The sequence below is a fragment of the Notamacropus eugenii genome, chromosome 1, assembly GCF_028372415.1.
Source record: "Notamacropus eugenii isolate mMacEug1 chromosome 1, mMacEug1.pri_v2, whole genome shotgun sequence".
NCBI lineage: Eukaryota > Metazoa > Chordata > Mammalia > Diprotodontia > Macropodidae > Notamacropus > Notamacropus eugenii.
In genome coordinates this window covers 569925070-569947270 of record NC_092872.1, presented here as the reverse complement: position 1 = coordinate 569947270, position 22201 = coordinate 569925070, and the positions used below count along the sequence as shown (strand labels likewise).

General features: G+C 35.7%; 1 protein-coding gene across 1 annotated transcript in view; it reads left to right on the top strand.

Moving 5' to 3' along the window:
* Window positions 1–22201, top strand: part of CSMD1 (CUB and Sushi multiple domains 1) — a 2598423-nt gene that overhangs the window by 2514701 nt on the left and 61521 nt on the right. Inside the window, exons 55-57 of the mRNA XM_072634370.1 lie at window positions 12150–12338; window positions 14493–14666; window positions 20596–20778. Coding sequence (XP_072490471.1) covers window positions 12150–12338; window positions 14493–14666; window positions 20596–20778 — 546 coding nt within the window. The remainder of the gene's footprint in view (window positions 1–12149; window positions 12339–14492; window positions 14667–20595; window positions 20779–22201) is intronic.

Genomic DNA, 22201 nt, shown 5'->3' with positions numbered 1-22201 from the left:
CTTCCTAAACTTGGCCTTTCTTGAGTCCTCCTACGCCATGTCAGTCATGCTCCATCTTCTCAAAACTACTTTGAAACTAATTTTTATTTGCTTATCTGTATATATGCAGAATGCCTACTCCCCCCACCATCCATATCCTTGAGGGAGACTATTTTCTTTGAATCAGATATATACCAAACCCAAACTAGTTCTGTAGAAATGCTGTTAAAGCTTGCCTATGCTCTAGCTCAGTGGCCAAACCACCCCTCCCACACATTTAATGCAGCTAGCTCCAGGGTAACTCCAGGGAAACCTTTCTTTCCAGCACCAGCTAGCTCAGCACCAGGTAAGTTGCTTATAGCTGAAAGAACAAGAAGCCACAACAAAGAAAGCCTCAAGTTTTAGGCACAAGAACTGTAGGAAAGAGCCCCCTGTGCCCCAGATGCAGAGATCTACTTTAAAAGTAAGGAAAAGGGTGATTATTGTGAGTAAGAAGCAAAGCAGTAAAGAAAAGACCATAGAATCTTTCTGTGGGGACAAGGACCAAAACAGGAATACCAGAGAGGTCAGCATTGAGATTATACTCCCATCTGAAACTCCAGAAGGGAATATGAGCTGTCTGAAGCACAAAGAGCATTCTTGGAAGACCTCAGGAAGGATTTTGAAAGCCAACTTAGAGAAACAGAAGAAAAACTGACCAATGATTTTAAAAATATGAAAAAACATCACAGAAGAATTTAAGAGGAAAATTGGACAGATGGAAAAGGAGATGCAAAAGTTAACAGAAGAAAATAATTTGATAAAAATTAGAACCAGGCAAATAGAAGCTAATGACTCTATGAGACATCAAGAATCAGTCAAACAGAATAGAAAGAATGAAAAGATAAAAGAAAATGTAAAATATCTAATTAGAAAAATAACTGACCTGGAAAATAGATCCAGGAGAGAAAATTCTAAGGATTACTGGTCTACCAGAAAAAAAAAGAACCTGGACAATATCATCCATGAAATCATCAAGGAAAATTGCCCAGAAGTCCTAGATCCAGAGGGCAAAATAGTCATCAAAAGAATCTGCCATTCATCTCCTGAAAGGTATCCCAAACTAAAAACATCATATAAACATATAAACATCCCAAACTAAAAAACATCGTCACTGCTGAATTAAAGAACTGTTAATTGAAGGAGAAAATACTACAGGCAGCCAGAAGGAAACAATTCAAATATCCAGGAGCTACAGTCAGGATCACACAGAAACCTACAGCTTCTACATTAAAAGACCGATGGCAAAGGAACTGGGAGTACAACTAAGGCTTAATTACCCAGAAAGGTTGAGCATAATATTTAAGGCAAGGAGATGAACATACAGTTGAAATAAGGGATTTCCAGACCTTCCTAATGAAAAGGCCATAACTTAATAGAAAATTTGATCTCAAACACAGGTCTCAAGAGAGGCATAAAAAGGTAAACAGGGACAAAAAAACCTTGTTACTCAATATGGGCAAACTATTTACGTCCCTATAAGGGAAGATTATACTTGTTAATCTTGAGAATTGTATATTTATTATGATATATAAAAGGGATATAGATAGAGGGAACAGGTAAAAAGTAAATGATGTCATGATAAATATGTGATTTAAGAGTGTGAAGGGATTGTAATGACAGATGTACAAAGGAGGAGTCAGAAAAAAGTAAATTACATTGCAGGAAGAGGCACACCAATGTATTGCAATAGAGGGAAAGAGGTGAGGGAGATGAGCATTGTCTGAGAGTTACTCTCATCTGATTGGGTTCAAGAAGCAAACAACAAACTCAGTTAAGTATAGAAACACAACTAGCCTTATAGGCAGTAGGAGGGGAAGGGGGAAAGAAAAGGGAGGGGGGATGAAATAAGGGAGGGAAGACTGAAGGAGGTGGTGGTCAAAAATTAAAAATCTATTGTGGAGGAGAAGGGAGAAGGGAGAACTAAAAGCATAAATGGGGGAATGGAGAGAAAGACACAGATAGTAATCATAACTGTGAATGTGAATGGGATGAACTCCCATAAAATGGAGATGGATAGCAGAAAGGAGTAAAAACCATAATCCAACAATATGTTGCTTACAAGAAATGCATTTGAAATGGGAGATACACACAGGGTAAAAGTAAAAGGTTGAAGCAGAATATATTGTGCTTCAGCTGATGTAAAAAAAGCAGGGGTAGCAATCCTAATGTCAGACAAAGCAAAAGCAGAAATAGATCTAATCAAAAGAGCTAAGGAAGGAAAGTATATCCTGCTAAAAGGCATCATAGACAATGAAGCAATTTCATTATTAAACATATATATCCCCAAGTGGTATAGCATCCAGATTCTTAGAGGAGAAGTTAAGGGAATTATAGAAAGAAATAGACAGCAAAACTATACTAGTGGGGGACCTCAAACTCCCCCTCTCTTAACTTGATAAATGTAACCTCAAAATAAGCAAGAAAGAAGGAGGTGAATAGAACTCTGGATAAGGTAGATAAGATAGATCTCTGGATTTGTCTGATGGTAAAACAGATACTTTAATGCCTACTGATAAGTTGTGAACTTGTCCCACCATTCTGGAACCAAATCTGGAACTATGCCCAAGAAACTGTTAAACTATCCATACCTTTTACCCAAATTCCACTATTAGGTCTCTCTCTCTCTCTCTCAATATATATATATGTATATATATATATATATATATATATATATATATATATATATATATATATATACATATATATATATATATATACACATATATATATATATGTATATATATATATACATATGTATGTATATATATGTATATATGTATGTATATATTAAGAAATATTTTTTTAAAATTTATTTATTTTAAGTTTTCAACATTCATTTCCACAAAATTTTGAGTTCCAAATTTTCTCCCCATCTCTCCCCTCCCCCCACTCCAAAACACGGAGCATTTTAATTACCCCTACCACCAATCCGCCTTCCTTCTAACATCTTTCCCTTCCCTTATCTCCATCTTCTCTTTTGTCCTGTAGGGCAAGATAAATTTCTATACCCCATTACCTGTATTTCTTATTTCCTAATTGTATGCAAGAACAATACTCAACAGTTGTACCTAAAACTTGGAGTTCCAACTTCTCTTCCTTCCTCCCTCCCCTCCCATCCCCATTGGGAAGGCAAGCAATTCAATATAGGCTACAATGTTCCTAGGGGTTTCTCTTTTTGATCTCTTTCAGGAAGTGATCAGTGGATTCTTTCAGTATTTATTTAGCCCTCTTGTTCTAGAATATCAGGGCAGTTTTCCTTGGTAATTTCATGAAAGATGATGTCTAGGCTTCTTTTTTTGGTCATGGCTTTCAGGTAGTTGCATGATTTTTTAAAATTGTCTCTCCTGGATCTATTTTCTAGCTCAGTTATTTTTCCATTGAAATATTTCACATTATCTTCCATTATTTCATTCTTTTGGTTTTGTTTTGTGATTTCTTGGTTTCTCATAAAGTCATTAGCCTCCATCTGTTCCATTCTAAATTTTAAAGAACTATTTTCTTCAGTGAGCTTTTGAACCTCCTTTTCCATCTGCCTAATGCTGCTTTTTAAAGCATTCTTCTCCTCATTTGTTTGTTAAACCTCTTTTGCCAATTGAGTTAACCTATTTTTAAAGGTGTTATATTCTTCAGTATTTTTTGGGGTCTCCTTTAGCAAGCTGTTGATTGACTTTTCATGATTTTCTTGCATCACTCTTTTTTCTTTTCCCAATTTTTTCTCTACCTCTCTTACTTGATTTTCAAAATCCTTTTCGAGCTCTTCCATGGCCTAAGCTGGGCTCCAAGTCTGGTGTGACAGAACTTTCCCATCGGCCTTTCAGGTCACCCTGGGCTGGAAATCTCCTCCACTCCATTGTTCTGTGGCTTCTGCTGCTCTAGAATTTGTTGAGGCTCGTTCCTTACAGGTATTTTATGGGCTGTGGAGGAAGAACTAGTGTATGTGTATCTTTCTACTCCACCATCTTGGCTCTGCCCTGGAATATACCTTTTTCTCAGTGGTACATGGCAAATATACAAAAATTGACAATGTAACAGGCCATCAAAACCTCACCATCCAGTGCAGAAAGGCAAAGATAGTCAATGCATCCTTCTCATATCATAATGCAATAAAAATTTTATGTAATCAAAGGTTATAGAAATATAAACCATAAATTAATTGCAAACTAAACAATCTAATCCTAAAGAAATTATAGAAGCAATCAAAAACTTCATTCAAGAGAAGGACAATAAAGAGACAACCTACGAGATCTTATGGGATACTGCAAAAGCAGTTCTTAGGGGAAGTTTTATATCTTTGAATGCCTACATGAATGAAATAGAAAAAGAAGACATCAATGAATTGGGCATGCAGCTGAAAAAGCTAGAGAAAGAACAAATTGAAAATCCCCAAGTAAATACCAAATTAGAAATACTGAAAACTAAAGGAGGCATTAATAAAATTGAAATTAAGAAAACGATTAAACCAATAAATATAACTAAGATCTGGTTCATGAAGAAAAACAATAAAATTGATAAACCTTTGGTCAATTTGATTTAAGAAAAGAAAGAAGAAAACCAAATTACCAATATCAAAAATGAAAAAGGTGAACTAACCTCCATTGAGGAGGAAATTAAAACAACAATTAGAAATTACTTTGCCCAACTGTATGCCCATAAATTCGACAATCTAAATGAAATGGATAATTTTAAAAAACATTTAAATTGCCCAGATTAACAGAAGAGGAATTTGAATATTTAAACAACCCCATCTCAGAAAAAGAAATTGATCAAGCCATCAATGAACACCCTAGGAAAAAATCTCCAGGGCTGGATGGATGTACGAGTGAATTCTATCAAACATTTAAAGAACAGTTAGTTCCATTACTATATAGACTATTTGGGAAAATTGGGGAAGGAGTCCTCCCAAATTCTTTTTATGATAAAAAAAAATGGTTTTGATACCTAAAACAGAAAGAGCCAAAACAGAGAAAGAAAATTATAGACCAATTTCGCTAATGAATATAGATGCAAAAATTTTAAATAAGATATTAGCAAAAAGAAAACAGCAACTTATATGAACTGATGCTGAGTGAAAGGAATAGAACCAGAACTTTGTACACAGCAACAACCACAATATGCGAGGGGTTTTTCTGGTAGACCTAGTACTGCATTGAAATGCATAGACTTAAAAAAAAATTTCTAATGGACTCTTGAAGCAAAATGTCTTCCACATCCAGAGAAAGAACTATAGAATTGGATCACAGATAGAAACAGACCATTTTCTTTTGTGTTACGTTTTGTTTTGTTTTATGGTTTCTCCCACTCATTTTAATTCTTCTGTGTAACATGTATTTAATAGGAAAGTACATGTAGAACCTTTTGGGGCAGCTAGGTGGTGCAGTGGATAGAGCAACAGTGCAGGAGTCAGGAGGACCTGAGTTCAAATCTCACCTCAGACACTTGACACTCACTAGCTGTGTGACCTTGGGCAAGTCTCTTAACCCCAATTGCCTCATCCTGGGTCATCTCCAGTCATCCTGATGAATATCTGGTCACTGGATTCAGATGACTCTGGAGGAGAAGTGAGGCTGGTGACTTGCACAGCCCTCCCTCACTCAAAACAAAGTCAAGTGCAAGTCATGTCATCATTTCTCTGATGGCATGGTCTTCTTCAGCAACAAAGGATGAACACAACAAGTAGTTTTCTATGGCTAGGGCTCTTATTTTTTGCTCATTTAAAAAAGGACAAAAACACACACAAGTGTAGAACCTATATAAGATTGTACACCATTTCATGGAGGGAGTGGGGAATGAGGGGGAGGGAGGGAAAAAAATCTAATATGGAAGTGATTGTGGAACACTGAAAAAAAATAAAAGAATTTAATTTTTTAAAAAAGGAATGTTCTTGAAGTTCCTGCCCAATGTTTCTAAATACTTCTCCATTTTGAAAATATAGTCCTAAAAGTGCATTGTTTGATATTCAATCATTCAGTTGTGTACTACTCTCTGTGAGCTTATAAACCATAGCATAACATTCCCTTCTGTCTTCCACTATCTCCTGAATGAAGTCTGTCCAAGCTCATGTATGTTCCTTCCATGACACTCTTTCTGTCTCATCCTCTGCCATCCTCTTCTTTTTTCTTAAATCTTTCCCAGCATCAGAGTCTTTTCTAGTGAGTCCTGTCTTATTATTTGGCTGAAGTATTTAATCTTTAGCTTCAGTATTTGTCTTTCCAACAAATAGAATTTATTTCTTTGTTTTACCTGATTTAATCATTTTGCTGTCCGAGGGACTCTCAAAAGTCTTCTCTAGTACCACAATGAGAAAGCACTCAGCTTTCTTTATGGCCCAGCTTCCACAGCCATATATTACTACTGGAAAAAAAAACAACAACAACAACATAGGTTTGACTATACAGCCCTTTGTTGGCAAATTGGTGTCTCTACTTTTTAGTACCTATACGGTTTTGCTATCACTTTCATTCCAAAGAGCAAGTGTCTTTTCTTTAAACAGCATTTTGTTTTTAATGTTTTTTTTTTTAATTTTAAAGATGGCAAAACATTATCAATTTTCTTTTTTTCCTGAAGATCTGCTCCATAGTAATCCAGAATTTTTCAGTTAGTTTATGTTTCAAAAATATGGGAATTAAAAGAAAAAACACTATGTAAATGTTGAGTGTTATGAGCATAAATTCTAGATCAATGGCTCTGGAGTTCAGAGAAACCTGAGTTCTATCTTGACTTTGAGATAAAAGTCATCAGAGGGTACATTAATTACTGGTGTCACTCACCATATCATCAATGTAGAGATAGCTAACTTGAGTTTTATTATAATGTTCAGAGTGCAGGCTACATTGAAAACTTACCTGTAAAGGAACCCAGATCATTAGTTTCAACAATCTTATATAGAAGTTTAATACATAAGCAGCATAGAACATTGGAATTTTACAGAATGTAGGAGGGGAAGATAAGGGTATACACAATTGATAACTAACAGAAAAAGGTAAAGATAAGAATATCTACTGGCTGTTCAAAACTGCAACTGTGATTTGTTTCCTAACCTTTATTTTGCAGGTGATATGATCTTTTAGCTTCTAGGAACAATGAATGAAACTCAAAATAGAAACTGGAGCAATGTCCTCTTATAGTGGTAACAAAAAGTCTGAGTCAATTTCTTCCCCCTCACAGACTTTCTCTTATCACAGTGGTGTGAAAAAGACTTAACAAGAGTTTCTCTTGTAACACCTCTGAAGCATACTTGAATATGTGCCCATGAGATAGATACTTAACTTCTCTGGCTCTCAATTTCCTTGTCTATAAAATGGGAATTATAATTCTGAATCAAAATCAGTATTATTAAACATGCTCCAAATCATATTGCTCTTTATTAGCAGAGTCAATCTTAGAACCTGAATTTCTTGATTCTTAGGCATATATTTATTGATCAATCATTAAGAAACTACTATCTAAAGCACCTCATCACCCCAAAAGTCCTACTCTGATCTCTCATCATGGTATAGAGGCAACCCTGGGGAATGGAAAGCTTTGCTAGATCAGTATGAGTTGTGGTAGATTTTGTCAAACCAGAACTTGAAATAATGACATGAATTTAATCAAATTGAATTAGGTCATATGAAGCCTTAGCCCAATGTACAACGCTGACCAACAGTCAATCTATTATACTCTCAGTGACAAAATGAACTCCAAATCAAGAGTTCTATTTTTTTTTTTTGTCTATGTGTCATGAAGCCTTTTGCAGTTGAAGTCTATAGACCCCTTCTCAGAATAATATTTTTAAATAATTGAAAGAAATGTTAAATTTTCATTAAAAGTTAGTTAAAGCCAAGATATATATTTTTTTCCATCCATCTTTACAGACCCCCTAAAACTGACTCATGTACCCCTATGGCATAGTTGACCCCAGATAAAGAACCCCAGGCAAAATTTTCATTTAGCATTGAATTCCTCCCCTCCTTTTTTCCAATGGTGTAAATACTTCATATCGAATCCCTCCATCTACCATTGTCCTTTTTTGGTACTTTGGTTGTCTGGATGTTTTCCTAGACCTTCTCTTCTGTGCCTCTTTTTCAGTTATTGTCTTTCTTTCCTTTCCCCCACGCCTTTCTTCTTTTCCCTCTCCTAAAATCGGTATCATACCCATGATCATTTTCTCCACTTTCTAGAACTTTCCTTACCTGTTGTCACATTGTAACTTACATATTCTCTACTGCTACCTCCTCATTCTGCCTGAACCCTGTTGGTGTGTGATTACCTGATATGATAAATTCATTCAATTTAAGGTGTTTATGACTGAAGATAAAAACACATACTATTAGGTGGAATAGCGGATAAAGTGGTAGACTTGGAGTCAAAAGGACCCGAGTTCCAACCTGGTCTCAGATACTTCCTTGATGTAGGACCATGGGCAAGTCCTTTAACTGCTAGGTTTCTCATCTGTAAAATGGGGATAATAATAGCACGTCCATCATATGATTGTTTTCAGAACAAAATAAGTTAATATTAGTAAAGCACTTTGCAAACCTCAAAAAAAAAAACTACACAAATGCTAGCAAGGTAGTCATATTATTATTATTCCCCTTTTTTTCCTCACTAGTGTTTATACTTTAATGATGCCCCATATACGCCTTAAGTCAAAAGACTATGTAATATGGGAATTTCAGGTACTAGGAATAGTTAGGGAGAAATATTTGGGATATGGAGCTCTTTCAATATCCATCATTTCAAACTATGTACATAGAAGTCAATCCACCTGTATTTAAAACTGGTGCTTAGAAGGAGGCCCTCTAAAAGGTATCATATGAATGTACTCAACAAATTCCTTGATATTCACGCAGGAGTAAGAGGATCCTAACCTTTGTGTGAAGGTGCTATGTATCAGTGTTCTTTTCTGAGCCAAGTTCTATAATCCTAAGAGTGGGCATGTGTGTAAACATTCTCCTAGATTTACCGCCTTTCTGTACCATTCTCTGAACTTGTAGATATTTCTGTTTTAATGTACATTGTCCATCCCAAGTGATCTATCTAGATATTTGTGTATCCAAACAAAACTTTAGAAAGAATGGTGTTTCCCTTCGTCAGTTTCAAAATTACCCAATCCCCAGCCCCTCTGCAGTGAAGGGACTAAGATTTAATGGTGTTTGGGTATATGAAAAGAAAATGAGGCTAGAGATTGTCTCTTTATTTGACTTTTATTTGTTTGTTTTGATCTAAATTTTCTAAAGTTTTCTAAATACCAGAGATACATAAATAATAAATTTCCTCCAAACAAAACAACTGATCTTCCTACAAATAAAGGTTTAGCTGAAAGAAGTATTATATATTAGTGCAGTGTTTGATGAATGGTAGAAATCCTGGCAGTACTCTCTAAATAGAGTAGTATAGAACACTGACCTTGGAATCAGGAATATCTTAGTTCATATCCTGCCTCAAGATACTTAGGAGCCATGAAACTTTAGGGAAATTAATTAATTTCTCTGAGCTTCTGTTTCCTTATGTATAAAATGGGTATAATTATAGCATCCACCTCACATGGTTGTTGTAAGGATCAAGTGAGATAGCATGTATAAAACAATAAACCTTAAAGTGCTACGTAAATGCCAGCTATCCTTTGCTAAATATTATTCTTTTCATTGTTAGAAGAACATGAAAATAATTGGTAGGGAGCTAATCCTGAAGACTGATTCTTTAACTTTTAAATATGGCATGGGTTATGGCTGGGTAACCAGATGACAAGATAGTTGAGATGTTCGAGCAGGATGACAGAAGCTGTGTCCAACAGTATAACATCTCCTGCTCTGTCTCACATTGAGACTTTCTGCAGGAAGACCTCAGGCCTATATATGGGCTGAACTTCTCTAAACTGATATAAATGTTGTGATTATAGAGCTAACTATGAATAGTGGTTAGAGAATCTGATGAGACTTCTTTTTGGCAGAGAAGTATGGTTCTTGGGAGTCTGCTAAATGGATGATTTTCCTTACATGAGTGTGTGTGTGTGTGTGTGTGTGTGTGTGTGTGTGTGTGTAAAATCTAATTTGAGTATATGTCCCATGTATCAGTCTATTCTATAAACTGACTAGTGTTATACATATAAAATATATCAAAGTACTAGACAGCAATGTCTTACTGTCATTTGATCAGTGACATCTAGGTCCTTGATGATGACATTCTGAGTTCTCTATTCTCTCAAACTAGCCCATGCCCAAATTTGTAGTAGTGTGATATACTATATAGATCGCTGGACTTATGAGTCAGGAAAACTTGAGTTCAAAGCCTGTTTCCAAAACTCTGAGCATCAGTTTTCTCATTTATAAAGTGGAGATAAACATATGTGCAACACCTACCTCATAGGGATATTGTGAAGGTCAAATGAAGGAGGAGAAATAAATATTTATTAACCACTTACTGTGTTTCAGGTATTGTGTTGAATGTTTACAAATATTATTTCATTTGATCTTTCTAACAAATCTGTGAGGTAGGTGCTGTTATTATCCACACTTTACAGTTGATGAAATTGAGGCAGAGGTCAAATGAATTGTCAAAGATTGGAGAGCAAGTAAGTGTCTAAGGTTTGATTTGAACTCAGATCTTACAGACTCCAGGGAATATCTTACTCTGGTACCCCAACTCTATAGCTCCTTACTTGATATTATGCAAACCTTCAAGGGCAATACATATGTTAGCTGTTATTTGTATTACTAGGTGGAAATATTAATTTCTTCAGTGTCTTTCCTTTGCCCACCTATATTTCCTAAAAGGCTGACTGAATGGTAGTCATTTTGCTGGCAGTAATCTTGGACTGTACCACTGGGGGAAGCAATTGACTCATTCTTTATTATAGTGGAGTATTTCACTAAACAGTAAAAGGCATTTTCTTTGTGTATAGAAAAAGAATGTTACCTATTTGCAGGGAAGGGAACCAGAGTGATAAAGTATTCAGATTAGACAGAGTACTTACTGCATCCTACAGCTGACCTAAATTTGTCAATTCAAGTGTATTAAGAATGGTTGGACATGATGATAATTTTAAATTTAACTGTAATTTAATTTTAAATTGTGCCAGAAGTTCCATTTTAAGCATAGAAAATTGACTGCTTTCAACTTTGGTAGACAGAAAATGAAAGATTTCTGTGTCATTCATTTATTCTACAAGCATTTATTGAGTCCGTAATCTGTGCCAGGCATCATGCTAACATATTGAAGATACAAACATATAAATGTAAAAGTTCCTGCTCCCAAGGAACTTAAATTCTTCTTTCAGAAAGTAGGCCAAATGTTGTTATTGTATGTAATTCTTTAAGGAAGCACTGATTTAGTAAAAAAGTAATTCTCATTCATATCAAACCCAAGATTTTCCCTTATGAAAATAGAGCTATTAGGATTTTTGTTTGAGGATATTGTCCTATTTATTTAAAATTACAAATTGAGAAGCAGTATGATTTAGTAAATAGAAAACTGTCACAGTAGATAGAAAGCCAAATTTTAGAGTCAGGAAATCCTGAGTTCCAGTTCAACTTCTGATCAATATTGGCCGTATAATCTTGTGGAAACTTTTCAGTAAACCAAGCTTTATCTAGAACTATAAGTTGCAACACAGTTACTGATCTGAATGGAGTTTTGTCAGTAGGATTTCCAATTAAATCACATCTGGTATAATAAGTAATAATAATAAAATGTTTAAAAATTGTTTATTTTTTCAGGATAATCAATTAGAGGTACTGTGGTTTAATGCCAGTGTTGTATACGTGGCTAGAAGGCTAGTGTTAGGAAGAGAGGGGTTTAAATCTAGCCTTTACTTTCTAGCTGTGTGACCTTGGCCTAGTTACTTATACTCTACATGTCTCAGAAAACATACTGGACCTGTCTATTAAATCATAGATGTGCTGTACTCTGAATCTGCAGAAGGAGTTTCCAGACCAGGGGTTCCTGAAACTGAAGAAATCACAGATTTGTGTGTATTTGACTAACAGCCAGGGGTAATAAGTAAAATCTAGACTTTTATGATCATCTCTGCTGTTAATTACTGTTCTATGAATTCCTGCAGTGCTCAGTAGTTTGTTTCTTTTTTTCTAGTGGGTTGTTTCCAGTTGAAAGCCACATCTAAATGAGGAATGCAATGTTCTCTTTTCTAGTGGTGAACTGTTCTGATCCAGGCTTTGTTGAAAATGCCATTCGTCATGGACAACAAAATTACCCTGAAAGCTTCAAGTATGGGATCAGTGTCATGTACCATTGCAAGAAGGGCTTTTACTTGCTGGGCTCCTCTGCCTTAACCTGCAAGGCAAATGGTTTATGGGATAGATCATTACCCAAATGTTTATGTAAGTACTCATTAAAATGTGTTCACATGCCCCTTTGCCAAAAGCTACCTCAACAATCCCCCTCCCTCAATCACAGAACATAGAGCTTCTCCAATGAAAAAAAAAAGTAATACTCTTCCTAAAAGGACATCAGTCCACTATATATTGCATACTTTAGTAAGAAAATATTATAAAAATAAATTATAGCCTTAATATAAAAAAGTAAATTGCTTTTTAGATCAAAGGCAAGTTTCTTTTTAAACACAGGAAATTTAGGAAACATATTTGTCCTCCATTTTTTTTTTTTTTGTAAAGACAGGAAGAAATGCTGGGGAAAATATAACCTTTGCAGGATTAGATTCTTAATATGCATCATGTGTTCATGCTAAAAGTAGCAAAAAATAATTACATTATGGATCAGTTTTCTGAAAATCCACAATCCATTCTTGCTCTTGTAAGACACAGCTGTTAAGAGTATTTTCAGATTAGATTTGTATTAGATGGTTTTACCTGAAAGTGACTCTACCAGTCTCACTCTTAAAGGGAGCTCATATATCCAACTGTACCTCTAAGTTTAATTTCCCTTGAGAAAGAGTAAGGTAACTTCCCCCAAATGTGTCATTTATTCTCAGGTGGCATAAGTTGAATCTATGTACTACAAACTAGTAGGTACAATCTTGGATAGAAATTAGGAAATCCAAATAAATCCAATATGTCAGTATCTCACTATGTGCCTGACTTTATAGTCTCTGACACATGAACACTTAGGGAATTTTCCTGAGAAAGGTGGATTTTTTTTTTTCTCTTTAAAAGAGTTTTGAAAGTTCTACTAAAGCTTTTTAGATGATTCTATTAGTTTCTTTCATGAAGTTAATGAGTTCTAAATCCCTAGAAAGGAACATTTTAACTGGCTTTCATTTTCTAGGGTAACTAGTCCCTACCAACTTACTACCATTAACAGTCCCAATTACTACAAATGAATGAATGTGAAGACCTCAGAGGAGCATTTTGTGCACATACGTACTGCTTCTCTGCCACATTTCAGTAGAGATAAATTACTGATGTTTTTTTCTCCTTTGCTTTACCCAGAAATGATTGCTTGTCAACCATTTCACTTATCCACATCTAATTAGTTTCTCTTTAAGTTTTCCAAGATAAAATCCCTTTTTGCCTTCTTTCTCACAGATAGGAATAATCAACAATACAAAGTAGGGTAAAAGTTTTTGTGACTTGGAGGATGCCTATTGGTTTTTAGCCTTGAAATCTAACTCTTTCTTATCTCCCACCTGGGCAAATAGGTTTCCTTGGTTTTTAGTTCAGTGGTCTCTGCAAAATTAGTTACATCGTAGTCAAGTTGGTAGTAAATAAGGGACTATGATTTATCCTATGATAAAGTTATGGTCGTTATAAGTACAAATTTGGTATCTTAGAAAGAAAGGAATGGTTTGGGGGGTAGGCCAGCTTCCAAAATTTTTTGTTCTTTGGATCATGACTCCTGAGTATATTAGTTTTTGAGTCTCATTATGGAATAGGATACACTGTATTGATTCTATCTAGCACTTTTTCTGAAGAGGAAATAGCCATGTAGATTATGATTTGGTTCTTTCTAGAAGATTGTAGTAGGACAGAAATCTGATACAAAATTGGACAAATTTTTGTACCTCGGGGGAAAAAATTAAATGTCTTCTTAACAGGTAACAATGGGGCTATATAGTGTGTTCCAAATATTAAAGCTTAAACCTGTACTAAGAATTTTGGGCACTTTGCATGGTGGTCCTAAAGCTAAGCCTCCCAACTCTACTAAAAGTAAAAGGAAATCTCTTATTTTTAGCTAATATAAAATTTCTCCATCAAAGTCTAAAATTACTCCCTAATAAGTAGAATAGGAGTGGAGAGAAAATAAATTAATTTCTGCTTCCCTTGTCACCGAATAATCCCAATGACAATATTTTTACATACAAAGTGAAATCTAGAGATATATAAGGAGAAGGTAGAACCCTCAGTGTATCTGTATTGTTAATTTAGAAGCAACAGTAAGGGAATGTCTGCATTTTTTCCAGAATTCTCCATTAACATTTCATGAGTTCCTTCCCCCCACCCCCAGTTATTTAAAAAAAAAATGTATAGATGTTAAAAGGAGTGATGGAATTAGATTTTGTCTTTCCCCCCTCCTAGCTATTTCGTGTGGACATCCTGGTGTTCCTGCCAATGCTATCCTTACAGGAGAACAATTTACGTATGGATCTGTAATTCATTATTCTTGCACTGTGAGCAGAACTCTCATAGGAAATGCTACCAGAGTCTGCCAAGAAGACAGTCACTGGAGTGGAACCCTCCCGCACTGTTCAGGTAGAAGTGTATTATGCTCATTTCACAGAATCATAAAATATCCGAGTTGGAAGGCACTTGATCAAATCAAACCAACAGGCATTTATTAAGTGCTTACTATGTGCCAGGTCCTATGCTAAATGCTAGAACTAGTCATCTCAACCCACCCACACTGCCAAAAAAGTATTTCTGTAACATGTCTAACAAGTGTCCATTTAGCTGACCTCTGCTGTAAGACCTCTATGCAAGGGCCCCCTCCTGAGGCAACTTATTCTACTTTCAGATGGCTCTAATTTAGGGGTAGTTTTTCCTTACCCTAAGCCTAAATTTTCTTTTTTGGAACTTTCTACCCATTGTTCTTATTTCTGTCCTCTAGAGTCAAGTCTAACTTGAATAGAACTGTAATCCTTGTGTCAGAGTCACCCAAAGCAGAAAAGATTCAGGTTTATTTTTCAGGTGTCTCACATCTCCACCACCACCACCACCACCCCTCTTCCCCACCCCCCCTCTCCCCCAAAAAAAGCCTTGGATAAATTTCTTAATTGGACAGCTAGGAAATAGTCACTGACTCCAGATTTATAAGCCTACTGCCTATAATAAATCAAAAGAAGTTTTCTTAAAAGTGGAAGCACCAAAGAATTAATTGTACTCAGTGAATTGTAGTACTACTTACTATTCCCATAAAAATCTCACATTGACTATATATAATTTCTAACATTTATAATTTCAGTTATGAGGGTTTCTCTCAAACCAAGACTCCTTCTCTGGTAAATTGAAGATATCTTCTTCTCCTAGCTAAAATATTTTCTGACATCTACTTGTATGTGTCCACTGTGCATCCATTCATGGACACTTGTTAGAAAACTGTAAGGTGATTCTATCTCCTACAGATATGCTTGAAATTGGTGTGGCTGAATATAAGAGGTCTTTTTGTTGGGGGGGGGGAGACATTTTATTATAATTAAAATTATTAGTCATTAATAAAATTTTTATTCTGTGAAGTATGATAGCATGAAGTAATAGTTGGCATATAGAGAAATGTCTCTATGAGGAAAGCAGTTTATTTTTATTTTTAGGGATTTTCCCCTAATATAATATTTATTTTTAGTACTCTTTTTAAAATTTTGAATACCAAATTCTCTTTCTCCATTTGACCACTCCCACATCCACTGAACAAGGAAGCAATTTCTTTTATTTATCTCTCTCTCTCTCTCTCTCACTGTCTCTCCTTAAAAGTCTGTTTTACTTCTGACCACTGCCTTTTTTTGTCTACCCTCCCTTTTATGACTCCCCCTTTTTCTTATAACCTTCCCCTCCTAGTTCTCTGTTGGCAACCCAGAGTGGTTGCCCAGATTTCTATGCCCAACTGTGTGTGTGTATGTATGCGAGGATATGCGTATATCCATACACACAAACACACATACCCACACATTCTTCTCTTTTTGAACCAATTTAGGTAAGAGTGGGGTTCAAGCATTGTCTGCCACCACTCCCTCATTTTCCTTCCACTATAAAAAGCTCTTCCTTGCATTTGTCTTTTCTTTTTGAGAGAATTTTCCCATTCCTCTTCTCTCTGCCTCCCCCAACTTCAGTCATTGCATCTCTATTTCTCACCTATTCCCCTTTTTTTTTTTTGGTTTGTTTTGTTTTGAGACCATCCCAATATAACCAACTTATGATAATATGCACCTTCTGTCTATGTAGATGCCATCTAATTTTCCTAAGGAATTACATGCATCATCTTTCCTTGTAGGAATATAAATAGATTAACCTTGTTGATTCCTTTATGATTTTTCTTATGTTTATCTTTTTATAGTTGAATCTTATGTTCATATGTTAAATTTTCTATTTAGCTCTGGTCTTTTCATCAGGAATGCTTGAAAGTCTTCTATTTCATTAAATATCCATTTTCTCCCAAAGGATTATGCTCAGTTTTCCTGGGTAAATTATTCTTAGTTGTAATCCTAGCTCCTTTGCCTTCCAGAATATCATATTCCAAGGTCTCCACTTGTTGTTGTTCAATCATTTTCAGTTGTGTCCAACTCTTTGTGACCCCATTTGGAATTTTCTTGGTAAAGATATCAGAGTGGTTCACCATTTCCTTCTCCAGATTATTTTACAGATGAGGAAACCGAGGCAAATAGGGCTTAGTGATTTGCCCAGCATCACACAGATAGTAGCTGTCTGATGCTGAATTTAAACTCAGATCTTCCTGACTCCATGCCCTGCATTCTATACACTGTACCAGCTAGCTACATTGATAGGGAAAGCCTTAATTTATGACATTGAAGTATAATTTTCATGCTTTTAAAAAAACATAGGTAATATGCTATCCTTAGCATTACCACCAGCTCCATTAACTCAAAAGTTGCTAAATTTCATGTGATCCTGTATGTGAGTCCCCAAAATTTAAATTATATTTTTTTCTAGATTCTTGCAATATTTTCTCTTTGATCTGGAACTTGGGAATTTAGTTGTAATATTTCTGGGAATTGTGATTTTTGAATCTCTTTCAGTAAGCGACCAGCAGATTCTTTCAATTTACATCATATACCCTGAATCTAAGATATCAGAGTAGCTTTTCATTTTTCAGTTGAAATATGATGTCTAACCTCTTTCTTTTATTTTTAGAAAGTTCAATAATTCTTAAATTTTCCTCCTGAATTTATTTCCAGTTCAGTTTTTTTCCCCAAAGAGTTATTGCACATTGTCATATTTTTTTTCACTTTTGCAATTTTACTTTATTGTTTCTCAATGTCTCATGGAATTATTAGATTCTACTTGCACAATCTTGATTTGTGAGTCATTATTTTCTTCGGTGAGCTTTTAAAACTTTTTGTTTTCTATAATTCTGCTTTTTAAGGAATTCTTTTCTTCAGTGAATTTTTGTTTCTCTTTTACCATTTGACCATTTCTGATTTTTGAGGTTTTATTTTCCTCAGTATTTTTGTATCTCTTATATCAAACTGTAAATTCTCTTTTCATAATTTTCTTACATCACCCTTTTTTCTTTACCAAATTTTTCCTCTACCACTCATTTCTTTTTTTATCATTTTGGGGAATTTTTGTTAGGCATATATCCAATTTGCAGTTTTCATTGAGGCTTTGTTTTTAGCTGTTTGCATGTTGCTGTTTTCTTGTTAGTTTATGTCTTGGTCTTTCTCTGCTATCGTAGTAGCTTTTAGTGGTCAGTTTTGTTGATATTTGCTCATTTTTCCAGCCTGTATCTTGTCTTAGAACTCTTAAAGTTGGGCTGTGCTCACCTGGGGTTTCGGAGGCACTGTCTTAAGCTTTCATTGTTTTTGTTTGTTTGTTTTTTACTGCTGTTTTCAAGGCTAGTTCTGGAGGTTCACAAGTTTTTGGTTCCCCTAAGCTGGTTTGATCCAACAAGAGGATCTCCTCTCTCCTGATCTGGACTCTTGTCTTTATCCAAGAAGGGCCCCTCCTCCTCTCTACCCTGGCACTGTGACCAAGGACTGACCCAAAACTGTGTAAGGGCAGTAGACTTGACAAACAGTACCAGGTCCTGTATCCAGTAACCGGAAAAGGTCCCTCATAATACCTTTTTGACCAGTTGTTGGACCTTCTTATCACCTCTGGGCTGAGAGCTCCTGAAATTACTGCTGCTCCTGTCACAGTCACTTTGAAGGCCTACCCCTCATGCTGCTGCTGGGTGTACTCTGAGCCAACTCCCATCTCAGTACCTGGAGACCTCCTAACTTGTCTTAGATTGGAAAAATATTTCATCCTTACCTTTTGTTGGTTCTACTGCTCTAGAATTCAGTTTGAGGCATTTTCACAAAGTTGTTTGGGGGGGAATGTTGGGAGAGTTCAGCCAGTGTGCTGCCTCTCTCAGAATTGACCCTCTTCCACCCCCTACTTCCTTGAAGTTCTGTTTTTGGAATTCTTTCTTGGACCTCAAGTTCAACTCTAATGATTAATCATTCTCATGCCCTTTCCCCTTGCATACCAGTGATAGATTTTTTTTTTTTACCCAAAGAAATATGCCTCACATGATCAGAGGCTAAAAATCTCTTATCTCATCTCATCTCTTTGAACATTTAGATGAAAATGTTATTCTAATCGTTCAATGTGATTGACTATTCACACTAGTTATCAGCTTTCTAGACTACGTCTGTGCTTCCTAAATTAGCTTTTGATGAGAATAGGGAAAGAAGATCCTAAAACAAGCTGCTTAAAATAACCATGCAAGTGTAACCCAGTCCCAAAGCCAATAAGTATGGGACTATCTCCTTATTGATCAACAAGGATCAGAGCAGAATTGTCAAGGATGAAAGCTCAAGTTTGTTTTTTCACTTTGAGTTTGTTTGTTTGTTTTTGAAGACTCTTTGAACTTGAGAGTGTCTTCAGTCTCTTTGTGTTTTGGAGCTTCTGGCTTCTGGCTTTGAGAGAAAAAATGGAAGATACTAACCTTATTTCAAGTTGCTGAAGGAAAAGACTCTGGGAAGAAACCAAAATGAGAGGAGCTGATGGTCTCCAGCCTGTTTCTGTCTCCAACTTGCTACACTACAGACTTTGGGGAATTCCCTCTTGTATGAAATTTAGGATTATCTCTCTTGATTGAGCAGAATTATCTTACTCCCAATGCGAGAGCTCTTTCACTTTGTATTGTCCGATATATATTCTGATATGTATGCTTTCTCTGACTTCCATTTTTCTACTGATGGATAAATTGGTTTCATAGCTAAGTACTATGTGTGTTCATTGTAGAACTGGTATTTGGTGGGAAGGCAGTTAAGCTTTAGATATAAAGCTTAAAGTCCTTCTCTTCTCCAATAAGGAGCAAAGATCAGAAGTTAAATTGAATTTAAAAATCACATCCTCTGAACCAATAATATTTAAGGGGGCAGATACACACACACACACACACACACATATATAGCTTATATTGCACATCATATAATATATATGTATATAAACTATGTATATGTATATACTGATATTGTTATATCTGCCCTTTTCTCTTAGAGAAGTATTGGGGTACTATCTTTTCTGCTTTCTGCTTAAGCCATAAAATGACATCTCCATGCTAGTTGTGTGGGTGAGGGGGTGGGGACAACAAGGAAACACAGTATCTTAGCAGTTTTAAAGGACTTGACCTTAGGCACTCCAGTGAGCTATGGATTATTTTGTGTAACCACTTCTGCAGATGTTGATTGTAACAAGGCTGTACTTTTAGTAGATGCTCTTGGAAGGCAGGGGTGGGGCAAGGAAAATGTTTTTGCTTTTGTTTTTGTTTTCTTAGTAGTCAACCTTCTAGTAATGAGTCTTTCTATACTTGTCTAGTATGATCCTCAGAGAAGAGGCAATCTACCACGAGATCCAACCTTGATAGTTTGGCAAGATCTGTGAGAATTTGTGTTCTGTTGACATAGCATTCAAGAACCCAGGGTGGATTCTAAGTCATAAGAATGGATCTGAGGAAATTGTAGTGGAGGAGGGAATAAAAATAAAGTCAATACTAATAGTAGTGGACAATTATAAATCATTCAAAGGCTCACAAAATACATTATATATTATTTCCTTTGAGCCTAACAATGACTCTGTGAGATAGTTACTACCAATCTCTTACCCACTGTACAGAAAAAGAAGCTTGGGTTTGCAGAGATGAAGTGACTTGCCCATGGTCACACAGTTTTATGTCGGAAGCTTGATTTGGATACATAACTTCCTGACTTCTTATTGTACCACTTATTTATTATTACAGTCATTTCTCTGTTTACCACTGTTTCTAAGATCCTTTGTTTCTCAATCAGCCATTGCATCAAATCAAAACTGGTTTTCTTAAAATGAATTTAGTCAATCCCATTTTATTCTCTTCTTTTGCTACAGTTTTCCCCTTATATTCTACTTATAAAACATAACAATTGATCATTTTTAAAGTTATTTCATCAGAACTTTACTCTTGTTGCATGTTTTTGTTCATTAGGAAACAATCCAGGGTTTTGTGATGATCCAGGAACACCAGCTCATGGCTCTAGGCTTGGGGAGGAATTCAAGGTTAAAAGTCTTCTTCGTTTCTCCTGTGAAATGGGTTACCAGTTGAGAGGCTCTCCTGAGAGAACATGCTTGCTCAATGGGTCTTGGTCTGGAGTACAGCCAGTGTGTGAAGGTAAGTAGCCCTTTCAGTAGTACTATACCTCTATGGTTCTGTGATCCCATCTTTTGGAATTTTTACTGGTATTCTGTGACAGTTTTCAAGTATGACATCAAAAAAGTATTCAATTATGACAATCATGGGGCTTCTTGATGTATACAAAGTACAATGTAGAACGTGGTCTCTGTCCTCTAGAAGTTCATAATCTTAATATTTAAAAAGTCTCCAAACTTTCTGTGAATGAACTGCTTTTAATTTGACTAAATATATGATCACATTGGAAGAGGAGGTGATGGTAAGTGATAAAGCAGAGGAAATACAAGCCACTTGAGGAGATAGTTATGGACCACTGTGCTTTTATCCCCCAAAACCAAAGTGAGACATAACATTATTAACCGTATTATATTTGAATTAAAACACTTTGACTAAGCACCTACTATGTGTGAGGTTAGAAATTAGTCAAGTGATAATCCACCTTTTGCTTAAAAACTTCATTAGGGGGATTATATCACCACTGAAGGAAGTGCATTCTTTTACTGGGTAGCTATAGTTTTAGGAATTTCCTCCTAACATCCAGCTATCTACTGCTACTAGTTCTACTTTCTGGGACCAAGGAGAACAAATTTAATCTCTATTTCATGCAGCAGCTCAAAATTACTGAGACAGCTTTCATGCCTTCCCCATAATTAGGCATATTGGGCCCATAGATGTGAATTAACTTGCTTAAGTCACTCCAATCTCAAGAATCCACTCCAGTGCCCTTTCTGCTGAACAGTTTTGCCTCTCTGTGGGCCTCTACTCTGTATCATTTGTGCCATGTGGACAGTTACTAAGGAAGCTACTAAGAACTCATTGCTCCTCCGGTGATGATTTCCCTTCCTAAGTTTATTTTTCAATATTGACTAGTTTTTGAGCCACAAGCTTATAAATATTCTATAGATTACTTCTAACAAAATAAAATCATTAGAATTCTACCAGCAACCTTTAAGAAGTGAAAGAGGGTTAAGATAGGCATTTACATTTCTGATAAGATTGATTCAAAATTATTCAGTGGCATTCTAAATGGCAGATAATCAACGAGTAAACCATATATAAAGTGGAGGGGGAAGGGTGCCCAAATCAGAACTACTGTGATTTGTAGATTAAGAACTGGAAGGGACCCTTAGATGTCACCTAGTCCAACTTCTTCATTTTATAGATGAGGAAACTGAAGCCCAGAGAGGAAAAGTGAATTTTTCAAGTTTATGAGGTTTGAGATAGGATTTGAATCCAGGCTCTTTAACTCCACATTGTCATGTTTGCCATCATATCCTGTTGCTTCATATGATAAAAGGCAGATATTTGGTGAACATTCTGAAGAAAAGAAATGAGGAATAGACTTAGACAAGAATATGGCTGTTGAAAAGTGAAGTTATTCTTCTTTAGACATTGAAATGCT